General features: G+C 41.4%; 1 protein-coding gene across 7 annotated transcripts; it reads left to right on the top strand.

Annotated features, from left to right (window-relative positions):
- Nucleotides 1-3,077: 3,077 nt before the first annotated feature.
- Nucleotides 3,078-10,571, top strand: LOC131246851 (violaxanthin de-epoxidase, chloroplastic). 7 transcript variants are annotated; one of them, XM_058247297.1, is made up of 7 exons: nucleotides 3,078-3,235; nucleotides 4,096-4,218; nucleotides 5,843-6,159; nucleotides 6,734-6,924; nucleotides 7,999-8,095; nucleotides 8,197-8,588; nucleotides 9,766-10,571. In XM_058247297.1, exons 2-7 carry the CDS (start codon nucleotides 4,119-4,121, stop codon nucleotides 10,265-10,267), a joined length of 1,599 nt encoding a protein of 532 aa, XP_058103280.1. In that variant the 5' UTR covers nucleotides 3,078-3,235; nucleotides 4,096-4,118; the 3' UTR covers nucleotides 10,268-10,571. The 7 variants fall into 7 exon arrangements, with proteins under 7 accessions (XP_058103280.1, XP_058103278.1, XP_058103274.1 ...); XM_058247291.1 differs by having other exon boundaries at nucleotides 3,081-3,273; nucleotides 4,079-4,218; XM_058247293.1 differs by having other exon boundaries at nucleotides 3,082-3,235; nucleotides 4,079-4,218.
- The last annotated feature ends 12,494 nt before the right edge of the window (nucleotides 10,572-23,065 follow it).

Here is a 23,065-nt window from a genome sequence, read left to right as displayed (position 1 = left end):
CATGCGGTAATTAGTTTTACGATATTTTTCCAACGGTACATCCCACATTTCACCCACTGAATTTTATGAATGCTCCCAAACTTTAATGTTTAAGCGTAAGTCATTGCCTTTTTTTTTTAGAAGAAAATACCCCTTCAATACAGACTCATCTCAAGTGACCTTTTCTTCTCTTCTATCATGCGAAAACCTATTTTTTGGATTATTTTTTTTTTCTCTTCATACAGCAATAGCCTTTTACCTAAAATTTATTTTTAAAAATTTTTCATCCCTTTCAATCGGTAATACTCATCCACTTAAAACTTATTTTTTGATATTTTTTCTCTTCTTCATATAAGAATATCATTCCACCAAATTATTACTTATTTGTATTATTTTAGTTTGTTGAAAAATGATGAAAATAGTTCCTTCATTCAATAAAGCACGTATTACAAATTTATTTGAACAAATTATCCTAAACGCCAAATTGAAAAAACAAGTTATGAGCCACATAAAAGTTTTAGATCAAGCTTGTATTTGTGTTTTCCATTCATCCATGTCTATATGAACTTATGAACAGGTTAGATAACAAAAAAAACATCATTGTGAGGCCTAGTAAGGTGTCAATGGTACAAATCATTATCCTTACTATTGCCTGTGGTATGATCCACTTGTTCTTTGGATATGCTTCGATTTTATGTTAGGCTTAGTCAATTTCATGTTAGGCTCGTTAAATTTCATGTAAGGCTTGCTTAATTTCATTCGAAGCTTGGTCAATTTCATGGTAGGCTCGTTAAATTTCATATGAGGCTCGCTCAATTTCATTCGAAGCTCGGTTAATTTCATGTTTGGCAAAGTCAAATTCACGTGAGGCCAGTTAAATTTCATGTGAAGCTCGATCAATTTCATTTAAGGCTTTATGGGGCCCATCATGATTTATATGTTTTATCCATTCCGTTCATCCATTTTGACGTATCATTTTAGGGCTTGATCCCAAAAATGAGAAGAATATAAATCTCAAGTGGACCACACCACTGGAAAACAATAGTGATTAGATATCCACCATTAAAATCCTCCCAAGGCACACTGTACTATTTATTTAACATCCAATCTGTTAATTAGGTCATACCGGCCTAGATGAAGGGGAAAAACAAAGATCACATTGATCCAAAACTTTTAGGGCCCCCAAAAAGTTTTTAATGATCAACATTCATTCAACATTATTTCCTGTAATGTGGTTCACTTGAGATTGGGATATACATCATTTTTGGTTTCATACCTTAAAATGATCTAGAAAAATAGATGGACGGCATGGATGAAACACATATATCATGATGGGGCCCATAGAGCACCAACCACCAGCCTTTGGCCGGTGGTAGGGGGAGTAGCCAATGCCTTAATGGCTAGATGGGCAGGAAGATGGGTCGATTGGGTTGGACATGCAGGGTTGGAAGGGCATTTTTCATCCGCCCATACTATAGTTATACAACAATAGTGGTTTACTTGCGGAAAGTAAAGTTTGGGTGGTTCTGAAAAGCGAATAAGTAAAAGGTAAGATACACAGTAAGAAAAATCTCTAATTTTATCAACATTGTTCAAATATTTTGCCTGCTCATTTTAAGACATGAGCTCAAAATTAAAGCACATTCATCATGTCCACGTGACCTTATGAACATCTCCGAAAAAAAAAAGAAAAAAAAAAAAAGACCGTGGTGGGCCCAATAAGGTTCCAATAGTGCATCATTGCTTTTCTCTCACTCCGTGCATCCACATATTGACAATTGTGGGGATCATTGTCATCACTGCTTCCTTGGTTTGGTCCACTTGATCCTCAAATATGCCTTTTTTTAATTCATGTTTTAAAATGATCTTTCAACATGGATTGATAGATGGATAAAACACACACATAAACACACACACACACACACACACACTCACATGGTACATATCACATGAAATGGTGGGGACTAAACGCCCGGTGGTAACAGAAGTTTTGTACAAGATGATATTTTGATCCTGTATTTCTTTTTCTTTTTTTTTCAGGCACACACACCCCCACACACTCAGTGGAATTTCACCACCTGTGGATACTTCAACCCTTGACCGGGTGTTGAAACTCCTGAGAATCTACCACCGGATGTTGAAACTCCTTAAGAGTCATTATTTCCTTTGAGTAGTAATAATCATACGATGACATGCAACTTAAACAAGAAAGAAAAACTTTGTTACTCTGGCAGAGCGTGATGGATAATACACAGGCACTTACAAACTGTAAACGTGGCATCCAAGCTGGTCAAATTAAACTGTCCAACTCATTGGTTCCAGCTGTATTTAAAGGACAAAAAATTGTGAAAATTATCCAATTTCAACAAACAAGTGTCCCCGAATCATAAGTTTAAGATCAGCTAACCAATCTGATTTTGTGGGAATGTGAACTGTCCAAATTTGGTCTCACGGTTCAATTTATATTAATATGCCACGTGTACAATTTATGAGCGCCAGCGTATAAAGGCGTCACTCTTACCAGACTAGCCAACAGCACGTCAAATGCGCGGGCTGGGGAACTTCCCGCGACAGGAAGCTAGGTGGGGCCCACCGTGATGTTTACTGGAAATCCACCCCGTCCATCCGTTTTTTCAGATCATGTTGGTACGTGGGCCCAGAAATTAAGTAAATCAAAAACTCAAGTGTGCCGCACTACAAGGAAAACTTGGTAGGTAAATGCCTACCGTTGAAATGTCCCTGGCGTCGACCGTGATGTTTATATGCCATCCATACCGTTCATGAGGTCATTACTACTGGGATGAACTGAAAACACACAAGAAATGAGAATGATACAAAACTTTTGTGGCCTCACGATTGTTTCAACGGTGGAAGTTCAATCCTCTTTCGTGCGACCCACTTGAATTCTGGATTTGCGTCATTTTTGGTCCTATGTTCTAAAATGATCTTTAAAAACAGATGGACGGTTAGATTCCTCAAAAACATCACGTTGGGCCCCACCCAACTTACCGTCCCAGGAAGTTCCAGCGAAAGGCTTTTGGCAGGCAATCCGCGTCCGGCCTCTGGGTGCGTACCTTACAGTCCATCGACTACGTTCCCAGTCTCGTCTCCACACGATTTTCCTTATCAACTTCCCTCGCTTCCTTTTCCACACGTTTTTCTCTCCTCTCTCTTCTCTGCAACTCTCGCCATGAAAAGCAACCTTTCCATTTCTCATTCGATCCAATCCTCCCTCTCTCATCGCCAAATCCACGAGGTTTGCACTCAAACACTGAAATTTACGACAACCCAAATGTACACTTCTCTCTATCTCTGGCATTACACTGAATTCTGGTGTAGAGTTTCTCCTATCCATGTTACACAGCATTGTGCTACTGTACAAGTGGGGCCCATTTTTCAGTGATCCAACCGTTGATATGATGGGATTCATTCACCTTGAATGGCCCATATTTGGCTCTTTCTTTTTTTTCCAGTAGAATGTGAACTGTTTCTTCATAACCGTCTGTTTGTTGGGCCAGCAATTGAAGGGTTTAAAATTCTTCCCATCTGGGATATTCGGTTATCCATGGTGGTGGGGTCCAGAAATTAGAAAAACCCAAATGCCCATTTCTCTCCATCTCTGGTAGTTACGCCGAGTTCCGGTGTAGTCTCTTCTATCCATGTTGCGAGCATTGAGCTATTAGAAAACTGGTGCCCATTTTTCAGTGATCCAACCGCTGATATGTTAGGATTCACCTTGGATGGCCCACATCAGCCCCCTTTCTTTAGTTGGATGTGAACTGTTTCTTCCTGACCGTCTATTTGTAGGGCCACCAATTGAAGGGTTTAACATTCTTCCCATCTGGGATATTTTCAGGGCATGGGCTATCCAGTGGTGGGGTCCACAAATAAACGTTTTGGATCACTGAGCCACGGGGTCCACTCGTACGAAGTGAATGCCCAAGTGATACTGTGAAAACATTCGGCATGAGCATTGTGCAATTCCTCTTTAAGCATATGAACTGCATTTTCATTGTTTGTTTGTTGAATTGTTTTTAATGTGAAATTTCAGTTCCTTCCAATATTGGTTTTTCTAAGAGATGTGATAAGATTAAACCAGGAGAATGCTAATTCCAGATGGACCATCTTCAAGCACCAAAATGAATGGACGCTACGTGCTAATGGGGCACACGTGTGTGCGATCCGGGACGTTCGTTTCAACACATCCCATCCAAGAAATTAGGATGGCCCACTCATCAGGTGAGTGACACCTGATCATTGGATGCCAACTGTCGGTTATTGTTTTTTTTCTTATAACTTCCTGTTTCATCACACATGTGTGGCCCACTCGATAAACAGCCGAGTTTTGGGCTAAGAAAAAAAAACACTGTGGGGACCATGAGCGTCCCTGATCTGGCTGGCATGTTTGGTGGTTGAAGATGCTGAGTGTCTGGAATTAGCGTTCCTCTAGCAGATTGAATATGGTTGTGATGAGTTTAGACAGAATTTCCTTTTTTGGGAGAATCAGTAATGCATTTTGCTTTTGATTTAATCTGATTATGTCCAGTTGATGGTTAGAGTGATTACTTTTTATCAGTTCATCCAATGTGATTGGAAATCCAGGGTGGGCAGTGGATCACCATCAAACAGTGGGACCCAGCGTGGATGGAACATAGTAAACTTAGACAATTCTATCTGTCGATTGATGGCCATCAAATTTGCAATTAAATGGAAAGTGGTCAGGGGTCCAATTTCAATCCGTGAAATCAAATAGTCGAGTCATAAAATCTGTCTGATTTTTGGGCCATGCTCCATGCCTTCATCCACAATAGGGGTCCTTTTGGACAGTCTATATTGATGTGTGTGTGAATGTGACGTTGTTGATTGTAATCAACCTATGTAATAGACTATTAGATGGTACTTGATTGTAATCAACCTATGTAATAGACTATTAGATGGCACTTGATTGTAATCAACCTATGTAATAGACTATTAGATGGCACTTGATTGTCAGTCCTTAGTCTGGATAAAGGAGGGTTGCATCGGGTTGGCATCCAGTGTCCAACTTATGCAAAAACTTCCAACATGAATCGCAGAGGCTTCTCTGAAAAGGTTGATGCTTGTTTTAATGGTCTCCAACTCCACCCAAATAAGGTCTCCTTCTCTTACTGGTACCATGGAAGGTGAATCTAATCATACCTTTGACTGTTTCTCACAATGCCTCTGACACAAGAGTTACTAGAGTTACCCATGGAAGATCCATTTCTGTTGAACTTCCACCAACCCAAAGGATGGGGAACTTACTGCCAATCTTCTTCAAGTCCTTGTTTTTATCTGGAATGATTACACCCAATTCCTATCAAGTTCAATGGCCGACACTCCATTAACCCGAACTCAATAACTCATAAGAAGAAGCTTTGTTTTCTCCTTCACCCACAACAAAGGTGACAGGAGATAATAAAGGATCTTCTTCTTCTTCTTCATGCATATCAATCTAAAAGGCATTCTCCAGAAGGACAGGGAGGGAGGGAGAATTATCAATCTTATTAATAGCATATTTCAATCTCATAATCCCATAAATTCCTCCTAAAAGACAAACTCCAAAAGACCCTTCCCATCCAAATCTCAAAAGACTCCTAAATGAACTCTACATCTTTACATTGTGCAGCAAAGATCAGGAAGACTTTGCATCAGATATAAACTCAACCATGATATCTAGGGGCACACCCATGTCTCTGTTTCACATTCTTTGATTCTGCGCTACCCTTCCAATCTTAATGTTCTAAGCAAATAGTTTCATTTTAGCATTAAAGAGTACAGACTGAGAAATCAAACTGGTTTTATGCAGTTTCAACTATTAACGGCAAGTTTCTCTTGCGTTCAGGTTGCATTTGGAAAAGACAGTTTAATATGGCATCTGTTGCAAGTTCATCCTGTTTCTCTCTTGATGAAAGTATCGTTGGATGTCTTGAACCACTCCCTACAATCAGCAAAAGGATGCTCAGAAGTGCCGTCCAATGCCATCGTAATCTGGTCAAGGTGTCATTGTGGTCCAATCACAGTCTCTCAAGGATGACCCCTTCGACAAGAACTTGTAGAAAGCGTTCTCAATCGGACTGTAGAGCATCATGTCTCATCTCAGGCGGGAGACGGAAGATTGTTGCAGCGAGGAGTGTTGATGTTGGCATCAGCAATTCTGAGGTAGTTGCCTCACAGGGTCCTAAAAGTAGGGGTGCACACGGGTCAGTTCGGTCCGGTTCTGGGGTGAAACTGGAACCGAACCGTTCCTAACGGTTCTAGGATTTTCGGAACCGGAACCGAACCGTTAGCACCCTAGAACCGAACCGGAACCGGACCATGAAAACCGGTTCGGTTCCGGATCGGTTCCACGGTTCCGAGCTTTTTAAAATCCAGCCCAATTGTGACCTTGCTTGATTGAATTGGTGATTCTTAATATCTTCCTATTCAGGCGATCCTATCCATCCGATTAAAATGGACAATTACAACCAATGATCACCACTCAACAGGGCCCAACTGACAGTTAGGATGATCTAGTGGAGAAGACTCTTGAGTTGTCTCCCATCCATTGTGGGCCTACCATATTAATGATTTGGATCCCAAAGAGGTGGGCTCATATGCACAGCTTATTGCACCTAACAAATGCTCAGTCTAACACTGAATATTTCCTCCTAAAATGTTGTCATCCTTGCAAAGCTTCCAGTTTTGTATGCTAATATGATTATGGAGTTTTTGGCTGCTTATAATCATGTTGAAGGTTTTTGTATTTCCACAGGTTGAGGTGGAAGCAGGATTTTCAACATCGACCTTATCGAATGTTGCAAGGCATTGGAGGCAGTTGCAGGTTATGGCAGCAGCTGGCTTAGTAGCATGCACAATTTGGGCCGTCCCATCAGCGGATGCAGTTGATGCGCTCAAGACATGTACCTGTCTATTGAAGGAATGCAAGTTCGTTCAGAAATCAACTTCTCTTTTTATTTGGAAATCTTTATGAACAGAGCTCATTCAGTGCCTCTGGAGATGGTAGTCATTGTGCCTCCATGTCATTGGCATGTATGGACAATATCACAGTGGTTCATACATCAGGTCCAATGGGGAATGGGCCATAGACCAAAAATTACACTATTTTGATGATCCCAACACTACAATTGATAGTATACAAATGGACACCAAAAAACAACAACGACCCACATTCGGTGAGGAAAAGTTCATTTATTAGATGGTTAGGTCAGTCAGATGAAGGCAACCTTTGTTTGGTAGCTAATCATTGATGGAGCCTGTGAGATGCATGGATCAAATTGTCATACATGCACCATGTACGTAGTACAGATGTGGAAGCATGAAAATTCCATGCCTCTGGAGAGGGCAAGGTATCTAAAAACTGTTACGTAATGGTATCGGTGGCCGTAACGGCCATTATGGGAAAAAAAAAATAGCCCATAAAGGCCCCATATTGTCCTGTATCAGTCCGTCTCGGGCCAATATGGGTTGATACAGCCATATAGTTCATTGAGAATGCCCTGTCATGCACCGGTTTTGGATGATACTTTAAACCTTCATTACATGCACCAAAGGCTATGTAATTTCCTTGGGAAATAAGTTCCCTCTTTACCCACATCTCATATTCGTCTTAGGAATCCTGCTAAGACCACTTGCAAGCGTAGGATCTCGAATCTCGCTCTCCCGGCATGTGCCCATGTAGTGCATATGTGCGGGATCCAGAGAACCCTTCCATGAGTGTGCCAGGGCCTGGAAATCAGGCTGGTTCAGTCATCGGATGGGCCCACACATACATCAAATGTGGATTGTTGGTCGATTCTTTTTAAACGACTGGCCTAAATAATGACCTACTGGCTTGATTTCCCCGCCACATCACTTGTGTGGGCCGACCTGATGAATGGGTTGGGCCTCACGTGCCGCATTGGCGCATTTGTGAAGAGTAGGATTCAAGATCCTACTATTACAATTTGCCTTCACATTTCTCTCATTGTGGGGTAAACGGAACGCTGATCTCTTTTTCAGGGTGGAACTGGCCAAGTGCATCTCCAATCCCTCTTGTGCAGCCAACATTGCATGTCTGCAGACGTGTAACAACCGACCCGACGAGACCGAATGTCAGGTTGGTCGAACGTCTTCTCAATAAATCATGAAGCCCCCTCCTCTACTCAATAGAAACTAATTACGATTTCAATCCATCTCTTAGGCCTTTTACTCTTGCAGATTAAATGCGGGGATCTGTTTGAGAACAGCGTTGTTGATGAATTCAACGAGTGTGCCGTCTCTCGAAAGAAATGCGTTCCTCAGAAGTCGGACGTTGGAGACTTCCCAATCCCGGATCCATCAGCACTCGTTAAGAGCTTTAACATTGCAGATTTCGCAGGGAAGTGGTATATAACGAGAGGCTTGAATCCAACATTTGATGCCTTTGATTGTCAGTTGCATGAGTTTCATGTGGAGTCCGGCAAACTAGTGGGGAATCTAACATGGAGGGTGCGGACTCCTGATACCGGATTCTTCACTCGATCGGCGATGCAGAAATTTGCTCAGGATCCAATGCAGCCTGGGATTCTCTACAATCATGACAATGAGTATCTCCACTATCAAGATGACTGGTATATGTCCTCTCACCACCCTTGTATGCATGCATCCATCTACACCTATGTATTCATGCAAGTAATATCCATTGTGTAGTATTCATATGATTGTGTTGTGTTGTTTTCAAAGTCTATCATCCACTTTACCATCTTGAAAGGAAGTTCAGAGTGTTCAATCGAGAATTTTCTCTGTACGATGAACCATACATCCGCATTGTGTTTTTGTGATTCACACCATTAATGTGGTGGGCCCCATGGTGGCTGGGAGAAGTACCAAAAGACTCCCAATTGGATGATCCTAACCCAAGGTGTTCCAAAACAGTAATGTGGCTGTTATGGCCACCACCGTTGCTGTTATGATACGGGCCGTAACGGCTGCTTTTTATTTTTTGAAAAAACTGTTATTGGACTGTTACGGGGCCGTTACGGTCGTTTCGACCCCGTAACGCGTAATGTTTATGACCATTACCATTACGTAACGGCCGTTACATAACCAATTTTGAATACCTTGTCCTAACCATCAATTGGGCTCCTGTTACATGTGGACCATTGGTTAGAATTGTCCTTTCCTATCATATGGCTAGGATCTATGGACTGATGACTTATCCGAGTCGACTCAAACTCGATTGAGTCTATCCATTTTTACACCACTAGTCAGCAATGAAAAAATGGGTCATTGCGACTCGACTAAGGACTGAGCAAGTCAGTCCAAGCCACAGAGTCTTGCAAGCATGCAAGGATCATCTGATAGGGTATTAGGAATCATGGTACTGTCTTGGGAAAAAAAAAGAAGAAAAATTGCTACTTTCAATCGTAGCATTTTCTTGGCCCAATGAACTCCACATTTTGGTGATCCAACCATTCATATGGTGGGCGGTACCCCAGAAAGCTCTTCCACAGGTTCGACGATGGATCTAACCATCGAACTGGGGCCCCACCTAAAGTTGACCATTTCCTTGGATGGCTAGTTTCATCCAACAGGAGAGATGAGATATTAGGCATGATAGGGCCCATTACATCCACGCCTTCTGCAACCAAGAGGTGGGCCCCACCTGCGCCATTGGCAGTTGATAGAAAACCATCATTCTCTTTGATCAAGCACCATACAAGTCCTTGTCATATCTACTTACATAAAGGTGTTCATTACACCAGCTTGTGTGAAAAACGCACCGATGAGTATTTACAACTTCTGTAGGTATATTCTGTCATCGAAGATAGAGAACAAGGCCGATGATTACGTATTCGTATACTACCGTGGAAGGAATGATGCATGGGATGGGTATGGCGGCTCCGTCTTGTACACAAGAAGTGCAGTCTTGCCTGAGAGCATAGTTCCTGAGCTAGAGAAGGCAGCAAAGAGCGTTGGCCGAGACTTCAGCGAGTTCATCAAGACAGACAACACTTGCGGGCCCGAACCTCCCCTTGTAGAAAGGCTGGAGAAGACAGTGGAGGAAGGAGAGCGGACTATCATAAGAGAGGTCGAACAGATCGAAGAGGAGGTCAAGGAGGTGGGGAAGACTGAGGCGACATTGATCCAGCGGCTGGCGGATGGGTTTAAGGAACTTCTGATGGATAGAGACAATTTCTTGAGAGAATTGAGTGAGGAAGAAATGAAGGTTTTGAAGGGACTGAAAATGGAGGCGGCCGAAGTGGAGAAGGTGTTTGGGCAGGCGCTGCCAATAAGAAAGTTAAGATAGCTAGATTAAGATGTTCTTTGGATTGACTCCATTGTAAGAATCTTCTTGTTGCACTGAACATTGTGTTAGGAAAGGCTTTTTGGCCTGAAATCTGTGCTTTATGCATGTTCATGTACTGGTACTTGGCTTCCACCATGACAAACTCCATTTGAATTTCCTCAGGATGGAGGATTTCTACTTGGGGGTCTTCTCACAGGTCTCTTTGAGAAATAAGTGGTTGTTGCTATTGTATATGTGCCATTAATTGCATGGGGAAACCTGCAATGTGTGGCCGTGTTTGAATAAAAAACAGCAATTTTATTTATTTATTTATTTTTCATTTGGTTAGTAACCGATGAGATGCCTTTTATTGATCCAGATCAATCCATTGAAGATGACCCGACACTTGAAATGTGATGGTTGGATATTTTTTATCAAGAGCAAATGACCCCAATCCGTTACAACTCCAGATTCCAAGCATTTGTAACCTTCCCTCACATTGCGGTTTCTTTCCTTTCAAGTTGAGTCTGAAATTTGTTTGGGAAGCTAGAAATGGTTGGAAATAAAATAGATTTCTACCAATATAGTGTCATCTTGGTTGTACTATAGAAAGTGTAAGTAGAAATTGACCATCATTAATATGATTTCCTTCATAAAATGGGTGGATTAATTTCATCGTAAAAAGCTAATCCATGGGCATTTTTACAATATTGATAGATGAAATGCCTCTCCATTGACCTTCCAACATTTCCATGAAAATCAACCGATTCATGTCTATAATTTTCCCCACCCATGGAATTCCATGTGGGTTTTCGGTAATCACGTTCTGAATCCTTCTATCCAAACATTAAGTGCAATTTATTTCAAACTCTTGCTTTATATTCCACTAATGATTTCAATCCAATTTGATAGTGCATGCAAATGCACCAATTGAAGTGGTTCGCCAACAAATTCAATCATCATGCTTGGTCGAGGCCGTGCATGAAGACCCAACACCACACTTACCTCATTGGTTAAATTCTTCAATGAATTGCATATAGAATGCTATGTATTGTGTATGTGGTTTGGTGGTTAGTGTAAGTGCACGTGCACACTTCCCTTTTCTCCTGCGGTATACTATATGCTTTATTATAATAAAATATTATGTGTTAGGGCAAGCAAGCCTAACACAACATCTCTCCCAAACTCTCCTTCTTCTTCTCTCTCAATATTTTCCTCTCTTTTTCACATTATCATCATTAAATCTTTTTCTACTTGGTATCAGAGCATATATCCAGGCATTCCACATCCAACACATTGAGAGGCAACACGTCACCTTGCTGACGTCAGCAGCAATACGGCTGACGTCAGCGTTGTACAGACACATGGACTCCGTTTAAGCTAAAAGTTTAGGGGTTTGATAGATCTTGATTTTAGAAGATTTGTCATTATTTTTTCAGAATTTACTGGATCTCCTTTCATGGTATTTTGGGTGAAATAGAGAAATTCGAAAATCAATCCCATCTTTCATTTTTCTTTGATCTACCTCAAATCGGTAAGCTTTTTTTTGGTTTCTTTGCTTAAGATGGACCGAAATCTTCCTCCCAAGCTACCTATGGTGGATTTTTTTACTTAAGATTACTGTTTAAGAGGTTTTTAACCTCAAACAGACGTGCGGCTGGGCCGTTTTCACTCGATTAGGGCTTTTTTAATTGCGTTTCTTGGTATTTTTGGATGATTGATATTTGTTTGATGTTTATCTCTTATTATCTTGAAGGATTGAGTGAGATAGAGTTGTTTGAATCAATCTTACTTGGCGTAGGGACTCTCTTGGCATAGATTTATCTCTCTTGGACTCGGGTCCTCATCTCTTGGCATAGGGTCTCTTGAATCCAACCCCTTACAGATTACCTCCACTAAGTTGAATGGTGACAACTATCTTCAATGGGCACGATCTGTAAAAGTATTTTTAGGAGCCAGTGACAAATTTTGGTAGATTTTGGATGATCCCCCAAGCTCTACAGATGTTACTTACAAGTCTTGGATAAAAGAGAATTATCAAGTTATTGCATGACTGTTGAATAGTATGGATTCCTCGATTAGTCACTCAGGATGTTTTTATCCTCGACTAAGGCATTTGGGATACGCTTCATGACATGTTCTTGGAATTTCAGAATTTTTCACGGGTATTCCAACTTATTCAAGAAATTGGTCGGTTCCAACAAAACTCAAGATCCTTAAAAGATTACTATTCGACGCTTCGGAGTATGTGGGATGAGTTGAATATGTATCAACCTCTTCCTTCTAAATGTAAAGAGGATCATGAACATGCTCATAAGCAGCGGGATGATACTCGTATCATGCAGTTCCTATCTGGGTTGAGTTCTGATTATCTTCATGCTCGAGATCAGGTTGTTATGTAGGATCCTCTTCCCTCATTGACGACAGTCTATGCCATGTGTCAGCGTGCTACTGTCTCTACTCTTCATTCTCATTCATTTGTGCCACCCGAGCGTTCGACACATCTTGCTTGCGATCAGTCTTCTCTTGGTCTTCCGGTACCATCCTTGAGTTTAGGGCGCATTTCTGGTTTTGGTGGTCGTGGTAGAGGCCGAGAGGGAGATCGCAGTCGTGGCGGCCGTAGTCTTCGTGGTCGTGGCGGAGGTGGATGAGGACGTGATGATTCTCGCATTTGTTTACATTGCGGTGGAACTAATCACACTGTTGATTATTGCTGGCAGATACATGGTCGTCCTACGTATGCCGCTGCTTCTGTTGCATCCACGGTTGCTTCTGAGACACAGTCTTCCACCCCGATAACTGAGCAGTCTACTTCAGGGGAGTCTCTTATCATTTCTTGAGCTGCATATGATGCCCTTATGTGGCTTCATATTCGTGATATTCGTGTGCCTTCTCATACAGCTTCGGCCCAGTCAGGTACTGTCCTTCTTGTGTTATCCTCTCCTATCTCCTGGGTCATCGACTCTGGAGCTTCCTCCCATATGACTAGTAAGTTTCAATTATTTTCTTCTTATTCTTCTTCTCCTCCCACTCAGTATGTCACAGTCGCAGATGGAACCCAATCTTCCATCTCTGTAATTAGTTCCATCCCTGTCTCTTCTTCCTTGTCTTTGTCATCAGTCTTGCATGTGCCTCATTTTCCATTAAACTTATTGTCTGTTAACTCTCTTACTAAATCACTCAATTGTTCCATTACCTTCTTCCCTTCTTATTGTTTGTTTCAGGACCTACAGACGAAGAGAGTGATTGGTGGGGGGCATGAGAGAGTAGGCGTTTATCTTCTCAATGATACACCCGTTGCTGCTTCTAGTTCTCTTTCTCTAGATCAAAAGTCCATGACTCAGTGACATTGCCGCTTAGGCCACCCACCCATAGCTAAATTAAAACTTTTGTTTCTCTCCTTATCTGTTACTAAATCATTATGCTGTGATATTTGTGAATTGTCTAAACATCATCGCGCTACGTTTCCTTCAAGCTCTTATGGGAGGAAATCTCAACCTTTTCATCCACTCAGATGTCTGGGAACCAGCTCCAGTTACCTTGACTTTTGGATTTAGATATTTTGTTACCTTTATTGATGATTATTCACGCATGACTTGAATTTATCTTTTGAAATCTAAAAGTAAAGTGTTTGATGCGTTTAAAGTGTTTTATCATGAAGTGTGCACTCAATTTCATTATTTCATCAAATCCTTCCATTCTGATAATTTTGGGGGGGGGGGGGGAATACATGTCTACTGCCTTTCTATCCTTCTTGCAGGAATGTGGTATTGTGTCTCGGACGTCATGTACTCGCACACCTCAACAAATTGGTATTGCAGAATGAAAGAATCGTCATCTTCTTGACGTTGCTCGCACCCTTCTGCTTGGTATGCATCTACCTAAACATTTTTGGGGTGATGCTATCTTAACTGCTACTTTTCTTATTAATCCTATACCCTCACGTATCCTGTCTTACAAATCTTCATTTACTATATTGTATCCTCATGATAATCTATTTCCTCTACTACCTAAAGCTTTTGGTTGTACATGCTTTGTTCAAATTTTGAATGAGAGTAATGATAAACTTAGCCCCAAGGCAATTAAATGTGTCTTTGTAGGGTATCCTCAGAGTCAGAAAGGGTATAAATGCTTTGACTCTTTGACTCGCAAGAAATATGTCTCTGCCGATGTAACTTTTTTTGAGGATATTTCCTTTTTCTCCGCTCCCGGCCGTTCCCTTTGTGATCCTTTTGCAAGTCAGGGAGAGTATGACTCTTATCCTCTTTCTACTAGTGATCATGGGAAAACTCCTCTTCCCTCTATTTAGCATCCTTTTGGTGATATGGGTGAGTCTAAGCCTCTATAGGTGTATCATCGTCGAGATAAATCTTCACACGCTCAACCATCCACCCTTCCGCTCACTTTAGATGTTGGCTCAGGTGACTCTCCTACCTCGAGTTTAGATCTTCTCATTGCCTTACGCAAAGAGTCACGATCTTGTACTCAACACTCTATTAATAATTTCGTTTCATATGATCATCTTTCACTGTCTTTTCAGTCGTTTGCAGCTTCCCTTTCATCACAGACTATTCCTAGATCTCTCTCACATGCTCTTCAGAGTCCTGATTGGATGAAGGAGATGATAGAAGAAATATCTGCTCTTGAGAAGAATCATACTTGGGACCTTGTGCCACTTCCTTTAGGCTATAAACTTGTTGGCTGTCGATGGATTTATACGATCAAGTTTCTTCCAGACGGCTCAATTGATCACTATAAAGCCCGTCTTGTTGCTAAGGGTTACACACAGACTCATGATGTGGATTACTTCGAGACATTCTCTCTGGTGGCTAAGCTTAATTCGATTCGCGTTGTGCTCTCCTTAGCCATTAATTTATCATGACCCTTGTTTCAGCTTGATGTTAAGAATGCATTTCTCCATGGGGATCTTGCAGAGGAAGTTTACATGCATCGACCTCCTGGCTTTGTTGTTTCTCACAACCCTGCACTTGTCTACCGATTGAAGAAGGCTTTTTATGGACTCAAACAATCCCCATGTGTATGGTTCGAAAAATTTAGTCAGGCTCCCTTGGGGTTTGGTTTTGTTCGTAGTCATGCCGATCATTCTCTCTTTATATGTCAACGATCGACGGGCATCATGGTTCTCATTGTCTATATGAATGATATTGTTCTGTCCAGTAGTGATTCTGCTGGAATGAGGGAGGTTAAAGATTTTTTGAATACCAAGTTTGAGATCAAGGATCTTGGTCCTCTTCGCTATTTCCTCGGAATTAAAGTTGCTCGCTTATCATCCAGATTGGTCTTGTCACAACGAAAATATGCGTTCGATTTTCTCATGGAGACCGGCATGTTAGGGTGCAAGCCTGCTACCACTCCTATGGATACTTCACAGAAGCTTCGACCAGATGATGGTGCTCTCCTTACTGATCTCGAGATGTATCAACGACTTGTAGGCCGACTTATTTACCTGACTATTACTCGCCCAGATCTCTCATTTGCGGTGGGGGTTGTTAGCCAATTCATGCAAGCTCCCCGTACTTCTCATCTCACGGCTATCTACTGTATACTTCGGTATTTAAAATCAGCCTTGGGTCTTGGCCTCCACTTTCAGTTCCATGGTCATCTTCATCTGTCTGGATATTCCAATGCTGATTGTGCAAGTAGTACTTTTGATTGCCGCTCTACATTTGGCTTCTGTACCTTCCTAGGTGGCAATCTTATAACCTGAAAGAGCAAAAAGCAGCCAGTTGTTGTCCAGTCCCTGGCTGAAGCAGAATATCGTGCTATGGCTTATGCTTGTGTGAACTCGTGTGGCTTCGCAACCTTCTTGAAGAACTTGGCTATCGTCCTTAGGATCCTGTTCCTCTTCACTGTGACAACCAAACGGCCATCCATATTGCTCGTAACCCATTTTTTCACGAGCGAACCAAACATATTGAGGTCGACTGTCACTTTATTCGGGAGAAAGTCGCTTATAAGGAAATCGTCACTCCTTTTGTTCGATTTGGGGATCAACTTGCTAATGTTCTTATAAGCTCCTTGAGTCGAGATGTTCTTTATCGTGTTCGTGACAAGTTGGGCATGATCAACATCTATGCTCCAACTTGAGGGAGAGTATAGAATGTTATGTATTGTGTATGTGGTTTGATGGTTAGTGTAAGTGCATGTGCACACTTCCCTTTTCTCCTGCGGTGTACTATATGCTTTATTATAATAAAGAGAAATTTACGACTGTACGACCCATTTATGGCCCATTTACGAGACCAAGCCTACCTTATTTTACCTTGTAAAAATAAGCCCTAGCTGTACGGATGGCTTGCCAAAGGTCGAAAATGCCCCTGCTTTTTCCTTCAAGCGGATCGGTGGTGCTCGAAGACAAGCGCTGACACTCCTTGAACTCCGAGTTGTACGAACGGTTCAAAAGATATCAAAGTTACATGGGCCCCACAGTTATGTATTTATTATATCCACAACGTTCATCCATACTTCGAGATCATTTGGGAGCATTATCAAAAAAATAAAAAATCATATCCAAAGATCAACTGGACCACACCACAAAGAGCAACGGGAAAATTGATTTTCACCATTAAAAATTTTGTAGGGCCCACCATAACATTTATTTTCCATCCAATCTATTCATAAGGTCACAAAGACCTAGATGAAGAGGAAAAACAAATTTCATAACAATCCAAAACTTCTGTGACCCCTAAAAGGGTTTCAATGGTAGACGTTCAATCCTCCACAGCCTTTTACAATGTGGTCCACTTGATAGCTAGATCTGTCTTATTTTTTGTCTCAAGCCTTTATACGAGTTCATCGAATATATGGACGGTTTGGATATAACACATACCTCATAATAGGACCCACAAAAAGTGGTGGGGATTATAACAGTAAAAAATAAAATAAAAATAAATAAATAGGCCAGGAACTTATGGCTATGGTGTTTTCTATAGCTACGGATTATAACCGTAGCCATAGCCGTAGCCTTCGCCGTTTCGATATGTCCTTTTATATGTATCAAAGGTCTTTCGATTAATCGAAAAAGGTCCAGAACTGTCCAGCGAGTTTGCCTAAAAAATCCTGCAATTTTCGATACCTATCGAAGAGTATTCGTGATATGACCAATAGCTACGGATTATAACCGTAGCCATAACTGTAGTCTGTGCCAGTTTATGAAATTTATTATTTATTTATTTATTATTTTTTTACATGGATAAATTTATTCTACCTACAATTTTCTCTAATACATATTTATATAAATATGTATATATAAGCATATAAAAAATATTTTCTCTCTTTTTTACATTTATTTCTTTATTCATTTAACAAGAATATCTTCTAAACCAAAATTAGTTACTTGACGTACCCTATATGATTTTGGGGTAGGTGAAGCTACTTTAGCCAACCAACCTAGTTATTTTTCAAGATTCCATAAGATCTATGGTCGAAAATCCACTGCAATCAGTTCACGGTCAATTTCATTCATTTCATTTACTTCGCGATCAATTCCATGCATTTCACGGTCAATCCCAGCGATTCCGTTTTGATTCACGGTCATTTCCATGCATTTCACGGTCAATTCCCTTCACTTGACGGTCATTTCCATGCATTTCACTTTTAATCGCTTCACTTCACGGTCATTTCCATGCATACCACAGTCATTCCCGCCTATTTCGTGTTGATTCACGGTCATTTTGGCGCATTTCACGGTCATGCCCCTTCACTTCACGATCATTTCGGCGCATTTCACGGTCCAATCACCTCACTTCACGGTCATTTCCATTCATATCATGGTCATTTCTACCTATTCCGTGTTGATACACGGTCATTTCGATGCATTTCACGGTCATGCCCCTTCACTTCACGGTCATTTCTGCGCATTTCACAGTCCAATCGCTTCACTTCACAGTCATTTCCATGCATATCACGGTCATTCCCGCCTATTCTGTGTTGATTCACGGTCCTTTTGACGCATTTCACGGTCATTTCAGTGCATTTCGCGGTCTAATCACCTCACTTCACTGTCATTTTCATGCATATCACGGTCATTCCCGCCTATTCCGAGTTGATTCACGGTCATTTCGGCACATTTTACGATCATGCCCCTTCACTTCACGGTCATTTTCGCGCATTTTGCGGTACAATCGCCTCACTTCACGGTCATTTCCATCCATATCACAGTCATTCCCGCCTATTCCGTGTTGATTCACGGTCATTTCGGCGCATTTCACGGTCATTTTCGCGCATTTCACGGTCCAATCGCTTCACTTCATGGTCATTTCCATGCATATCATGGTCATTCCCGCCTATTCCATGTTGATTCACGATCATTTCGACACATTTTACGGTCATGCCCCTTTACTTCACGGTCATTTCCGCGCATTTCACGGTCCAATCGCTTCACTTCACGGTCATTTCCATGCATACCACGGTCATTCCCGCCTATTCCGTGTTGATTCACGGTCCTTTCGGCGCATTTCACGGTCATGCCCCTTCACTTCACGGACATTTTCGCGCATTTCACGGTACAATCGCCTCACTTCATGGTCATTTTCATGCATATCACGGTCATTCCCGCCCATTCCGTGTTGATTCACGGTCCTTTCGACGCATTTCACAGTCATGCCCCTTCACTTCGCAATCATTTTCATGCATATCACGGTCATTCCCGCTTATTCTATGTTGATTCACGGTCATTTCGGCGCATTTCATGGTCATGCTCCTTCACTTCACGGACATTTTCGCGCATTTCACGGTCCAATTGCCTCACTTCACGGTCATTTCCATGCATACCACGGTCATTCCCGCCTATTCTGTGTTGATACATGGTCATTTCAACGCATTTCACAGTCATGCCCCTTCACTTCACGGACATTTTTGCGCATTTCACGGTCCAATTGCCTCACTTCACGGTCATTTTCATGCATACCATGGTCATTCCCGCCTATTCCGCGTTGATTCACGATCATTTCGACGCATTTCATGGTCATGCCCCTTCAATTCACGGTCATTTCCGCGCATGTCACGGTCCAATCGCCTCACTTCACGGTCATTTTCATGCATACCACGGTCATTTCCGCCTATTCTGTGTTGATTCACGGTCATTTCGGCACATTTCATGGTCATGCCCCTTACTTCACAGTCATTTCCGCGCATTTCACGGTCCAATCGCCTCACTTCACGGTCATTTCCATGCATACCACGGTCATTCCCACCTATTCCGTGTTGATTCACGGTCATTTTGGCGTATTTCAAGGTCATGCCCCTTCACTTCACGGACATTTCCGCGCATTTCATGATCCAATCGCCTCACTTCACGGTCATTTCCATGCATACCACGGTCATTCCTGCCTATTCCGTGTTGATTTACGGTCATTTCGGCGCATTTCACGGTAATGCCCCTTCACTTCACGGACATTTCCGCGCATTTCACGGTCCAATCGCCTCACTTCACGGTCATTTCCATACATACCACGGTCATTCCCGCCTATTCCGTGTTAATTCACGGTCATTTCGGCGCATTTCACGGTCATGCCCCTTCACTTCACGGTCATTTTCGCACACTTCATGATCCATTCGCTTCACTTTATGGTCATTTCCATGCATATCATGGTCATTCCCGCCTATTCCGTGTTGATTCACTGTCATTTCAGTGCATTTCACGGTAATGCCCCTTCACTTTACGGTCATTTCCGCGCATTTCACGGTCCATTCGCCTCACTTCACGGTCATTTCCATGCATACCACGGTTGTTCCTGCCTATTTCGTGTTAATTCACGGTCATTTCGCGGTCCAATCTCTTCACTTCACGGTCATTTCCATGTATTTCACGGTCATTCCAAACAATTCCGTGTTGATTCACGGTCATTTCCATGCATTTCACGGTCAATTTGTCCAATTCCTAATTCAAAGACCGTTCGATATCTTAAAAGCACGATGGAACTCATCGATCATCATTTTCCAATATCATCTGGTGGAGGATCTGAAGTGGAGGAGGTGGGTTACCATCTTCCAACCGAGAATCTCTATTTGCATGAAGGGGGAGGAGACGATAGTGATTTAGAGGGTATATTATTCCACCAATCAAGAGTCTTGATTTTCGTGAAGGGGCAGAAGGAAATGGTAATGTACTGGAGGGTATGTTACTCCATCGATTCAAAGATAAAGGGTCGCCATCATGTTCTGGTGAAGGATTCCAGGTGGAGGAGTTGGGCCACCATCTGCCTAGCAAGGAACCCGGTTTACATACAGATAGGGGTGCAGGAGATGTTAATGGACGAGAGAGTACGACAAGGTAGGATTAGATATATCGAAAAAGGTCTACAAATCTCTAAAGAACTTATGTTCATTTACACGATTTGAGGTCTTCATATCGATCCGCAGTGGGGGTGGATAACATGGAGTGTGTACCGACATGGGTGTGTATTAACAAGCTAACCTTTAAATTATTTTTTTTTTAAAAAGGAGTAAAAATTACCCTTCGATATATCGAACAGTACAAGATATATCGACATTTGTTGCATTTCGATATATCGAATGTCAGACGATATATCGAAATTAATCCAAAACTGTCTAGAGACGAAATGATGTTTTAAAACAATTTTTCAATTATATCGAGATAGTTTCGATAAATCGAAGGAAGAAATTTCGATATCAATCGAAAGACACTCGATTATAAAAACAGAATCCACTGAATTTTTGTAAGGAAAAAATAAAACTACGCTTCGATGTTATCGAACTCTAATCGATGACATCAGGCTTAAGTTTTCGATAACATCGAACTCTTGTCGATGCTATCGAACTAAGTCATCATTACAACGGAACGATACATAGCCTTGAAATCGATGTCATATGTCGATATATTGACTATATTTCGATTTATCGAAAATGGTCAGAAAATATCCAGAGACAAAATATTTTTTTAAAAGGAATTATCGGTGATATCGAGAACATTTCGATATATCGAAGAGACGATATATCAACTAAATTTCGATATATTGAAAATGTTCCTCAATTGTCCATAGACACACTGCTCTTCTGAAACGAATTATCGATAATATCGATACTCCGTCGATATATCGATTAAACTTCGATTTGTATGTGCATATATATATATATATATATTTCATAATCTCCTGGTGAAAGGAGTGGATGAGAACAATGTACAATCTCAGATTATAGATGAAATTGTTTCCACTTTAGTTTACCTTGTGTAGTATTACATTATGTGTGTTGGATTAATTATGTCTTCATCATAACCGCACCAAAAGTGCAGCTTTTTACAGGTTATGAACTTTTCTATCTGTTTTTTATTTGCATTTGTATGAATATTTTCGAAACTTGATATGATTGATATGCTTGAGATGCGATATAAGTTATCAAAATTATGACTTAATGGTGTTGCATGTTTTTGAGATGTGATTTGTTCCCTGCTTAGAAGAAGTCATGTATATGATTTGTTCCCTGTTCACTCTATTGGAGTTGTTTGCTTGAAATAGAGTTCGGTGCTAATTTTGATTGTTGATGGTGGCCGAATGTATCCTTTGATTTCCTTGTTGCAATGTTTTTCTGCTTATTTCACAAGAATAACAGTGGGAACAAACTGTTTTATTTTTTCCTGATTTAATTATACTAACAAGATTCTAAAACCACCTTTGAGTTCCCTGGTTTTCATCTGATCCACACACAAACAGTATAGAAGCAACTAAAGAGAATGGATTTCTCTATGAGTACCTCTATACACAGCCACACGCCCAATTTTGCACGTATGTGGGACATACAAGCTGTTCACTAAGACTGTATAGATGATGATGATCATCATCATCTAAACTTTATCCCAATTAATTGAGGTCGGCTACTCTAATCATGTTCTACTATTCTACTCTATCAAGGACCATGTCCTCGGACACCAGAGATAATCATGTTCTATCCGATGTTAATATGGAAATATCATATTCTTTTCTATTCAGTAGCAATTTGTCGATTTTACTTGTAGAAACAGCATTACAGCCCAAAAGGGGGGAGTGTATAGTCTTTTCTTAACATGTATCACCAACATACAAATCCTTCTTGCATTTGGATTGAACATGATATGCGCCGAAATGACCGTGAATCAACACGGAATAGGTGGGAATAACTGTGATATGCATGGAAATGACCGTGAAGTGAGGCGAATGGACCGTGAAATGCGCGGAAATGACCGTGAAGTGAAGGGGTATGACCGTGTATCAACACGGAATAGGCAGGAATGACCATGATATGCATGGAACTGACCGTGAAGTGAAGCGAATAGACCGTGAAATGCGTGAAAATGACCGTGAAGTGAAGGGGCATGACCGTGTATCAACACGGAATAGGCGAGAATGACCGTGATATGCATGGAACTGACCGTGAAGTGAAGCAAATGGACCGTGAAATGCGCGAAAATGACCGTGAAGTGAAGGGGCATGACCGTGTATCAACACAAAATAGGCGAGAATGACCATGATATGTATGGAACTGACCGTGAAGTGAAGCGATTGAATCGCGAAATGCGTAGAAATGACCATGAAGTGAAGGGGCATGACTGTGAAATGCACCGAAATGACCGTGAATCAACACGGAATAGGCAGGAATGGTCGTGATATGCATGGAAATGACCATGAAGTGAGACAATTGTACCGCAAAATGCACGGAAATGACCGTGAAGTGAAGGGGCATGACCCTGAAATACGTCAAAAAGACCGTGAATCAACACGGAATAGGTGGGAATGACCGTGATATGCATGGAAATGACCGTGATATACATGGAAATGACCGTGAAGTGAAGCAATTGGACCG

Source organism: Magnolia sinica, chromosome 5 (genome assembly GCF_029962835.1).
Source record: "Magnolia sinica isolate HGM2019 chromosome 5, MsV1, whole genome shotgun sequence".
Taxonomy (NCBI): Eukaryota; Viridiplantae; Streptophyta; class Magnoliopsida; order Magnoliales; family Magnoliaceae; genus Magnolia; species Magnolia sinica.
The sequence above is the reverse complement of the archived record's forward strand: the minus strand, read 5'-3'. Positions and strand labels throughout refer to the sequence as shown.

Excerpts from the sequence above, each read along its gene's own strand:
- LOC131246851 (XM_058247291.1), top strand. The coding sequence starts at position 3,170 with ATGAAAAGCAACCTTTCCATTTCTCATTCGATCCAATCCTCCCTCTCT. Across the intron at positions 3,274-4,078 it reads AAATTTACGACAACCCAAAT|GAGAATGCTAATTCCAGATG; the intron begins GTACACTTCTCT and ends AGATTAAACCAG. Across the intron at positions 6,160-6,733 it reads TTGGCATCAGCAATTCTGAG|GTTTTTGTATTTCCACAGGT; the intron begins GTAGTTGCCTCA and ends ATCATGTTGAAG.